Source organism: Plasmodium fragile, assembly GCF_000956335.1.
Source record: "Plasmodium fragile strain nilgiri unplaced genomic scaffold supercont1.19, whole genome shotgun sequence".
Classification (NCBI taxonomy): Eukaryota; Apicomplexa; class Aconoidasida; order Haemosporida; family Plasmodiidae; genus Plasmodium; species Plasmodium fragile.
The window spans coordinates 378,861-381,700 of record NW_012192599.1 but is presented as its reverse complement, the minus strand read 5'-3'; the positions used below and the strand labels follow the sequence as shown (position 1 = coordinate 381,700).

The 2,840-nt window shown below is 37.3% G+C and overlaps 1 protein-coding gene across 1 annotated transcript; it reads left to right on the top strand.

The window, feature by feature from the left end:
• Positions 1-33: 33 nt before the first annotated feature.
• AK88_02099 (uncharacterized protein) lies at positions 34-1,803 on the top strand (the record flags this gene model as incomplete). The annotated part of the gene is made up of 1 exon (XM_012479733.1): positions 34-1,803. A coding segment is annotated over one exon (1,770 nt), but the record flags the coding sequence as incomplete, so codon positions are not given.
• Between the last annotated feature and the right edge of the window lie 1,037 nt (positions 1,804-2,840).

Sequence of the window (2,840 nt, the reverse complement as noted above, 5' to 3'; positions counted from 1 at the left end):
TGTACCGATGAACAGATTAAGACACATACTCAGGATTCCGTGATAAATGTAGAAAGTTCTGCTAAATCTAAGGCACCAACGTCGAATCCTATAATTAAGGCTGTAGATAATAATAAAGGGGGGAACGTTGGGGGGGATGTTGCGCATGGAAATGTTAACAGTGGCGCAAATAATTCTAACAAAAGTCAAGTTACTCCCGATGGTGCTGTTTCTGTTGATGGTCTGAAACATCCTTCCGATACTATAGAAGATGATCCACGTACTGATAAAGGTTCCGAGAAAGGGGATACTAGAGTTGCGGAAACTGTTAAGGGTGTTGAGGAGGGGATGCCGTCCAAAGTAACTAACCATGAACATGGTATAGTTACAACGAATGATCCTAGTGCAAGTGGCTCTTCCGCTTCCAGTTCAAGCACCATTGGTACTGGTGATGCCTCCGATTCTGTGGACACTGGCATTGGTTCCACTACTGTCGTCACTGCGGATGGACATGCAGAAGATGGTAAGGGTGGTGACACTTTCCCAAATGGGGCTAGTACAGGGATCCCTATGGAGACTCTTCACCCAGGTGGCGTTGGTGGAATGGGTGGAAATATGCATGATTCTGCTACATTCAGCTCCTTCCCGGATAACAATTCACCCAAACTGACACACGGATCTCCAAACCCACATCAAGCGAGCGGTACCTCCGGTTCGTACAATCCGGATGATAACAGCAGTACCACTGTTGACCTAGCTACTGTTTCGGAAGATGTTTTTAGACCAGATTATGGTAACCAACGTCGTAATACTATAATCAGGGATCCTGAGCAACCGGATGCTCTCAACCCAACTCGTGAAGCGGATTATTTGGGTTCCCTTGCTGGCGATACTGGTGATACTGGTGCTGCTGATGAAGCCGGTGCTTCTGGCTACGTTTCCCTTGCTCCCGCTGGAAAAGATGCTGAAGTTGATAATGGCACTGATACGAAACCTGGGGATGATAGTGAAGAAGTTAATACACGGCATATTACAGAGGTTCCAGGTACACAAAGCACAGATGATAGCCGACAGGGCCCACCTAAGGCACAAATTGACATAGAGAAAGATGCAGAAGCAGAAGGAGCTAGTGCTACACCTCCTAGACAAGCTGTTGGTATTTCTCCTAGTGTATATGGTGTTCCTGCACCTAACAGTAGACACAGTGAGGATGGAACTTTGCTAAGTACAACTGAAAGTTTAGAATCAAAGGAAAGTGTATATAAAGCTGATGATGATACAGTTTACACATTAACAAGTAAAAATGAAGAAACTGAAAAGGATTTACAGGAGCATGATTTTAGAAATGAGGATATGCCGAATGGAGAACCAAATTTGAAACAAACTACAGGTGCGAGAGGACATCACAAGGACAGTATCAGGAATGGTAAAGCAGAAGGCACAGAGCATAAGAACGAATATAATTTTACGAAAAATCCAAATAGACATCACGTGAATAGCCTTAATAATTTAAGTAATGGTAAATTAAATATAGAAGAATACGAGCACAGAGATGTCAATGCAACAAGGGAAAGAATTATATTTCTGTCTGGAATACACAAGTGCAATAATAATATTTCTTTAATGTACTGTGAATCTATAGAACACAGAAGGTCGGCAAGCACTTGTTCTAGGGAGAGAAGTAAACATTTGTGTTGTTCAATATCGGATTTCTGTTTGAACTATTTTGAGGTTAATTCTCATGATTATGTTAATTGCATGAAAAAGGAATTCGAAGATCCATTATACAAGTGTTTTACAAGAAGGAGCTTTACAGGTATGTAGAAAATGATGATAAATAGACGAGCACGCTATGTACATAAGAAGAAATGAGATTTTAGGAATGATACAAACATTTTTGTAACCAATATACTCTTTTTGTAGGCCAGGCTTATTTTGCCGCGGGCGGTGTGTTGCTGATACTGTTGTTGGTAATTGCTTCACAAAGTATAATCAATAATAGGTAAGCGAAGAATAAAATAAAAATGAGAATAAAACCTAGAATAACAAAAGGAATGAAAAATAAAATAACAATTAGAAGGAAAAATGAAATAAAATAATATAAAATAAGAAATACTGTTAATGCACCATTAATTTTAAGAATTCCATTTTTGAAGTATCAAAGAGGTTGTAAATGTGTGGCCATTATGCCCACGCATATATGCACATATACATATATGTATACATAACAAATGCACGCTTTCCCCATTGTACAGCCTTGAAGAAGCTACATTTAACGAGTTCGAAGAATACTGTGATAATATTCATAGAATCGGTGTGATGCCTAACGGTAATTCACATTTCAGGAGAGAAATTTCATTGTAAAGGGAAATATTATATCATTCTGCTTTAATCTTTTTATTTTTTTTTCAGATATTGAACATATGCAATCACCAAATCCCGTGGATTATTCATTGTGGTACTTTAGTAAATGAGAGCACTATGATTACACTGATGGTACGAGTTTAGTCATTCTGCGTGATACTAGAAACAAGGGCATATATGAAATATATGCATGAATGATATACAAACACTATGATAATTATTTGTATTGTCTATATTCATTTAAGTATCTAAATTATAATTAATTGTTTGTATTTGCAACAAGTGTATTTCCTTTTATTGGCTTGTAGGATATTTAATCCGTTTGCCGATAGAGCAAAAGTTCGTTTTAGTGTAATTTACAATTTTTTTTTTCCTTTCATCTGTTTATTTTTTTTTTTGAATATTAACCAACAAACAGAATACAATATTCATAATTTGAATGTATATTGAAGGATAACAAAAAAAAAAATAAAAGGGAGACATGGGACATTACACAT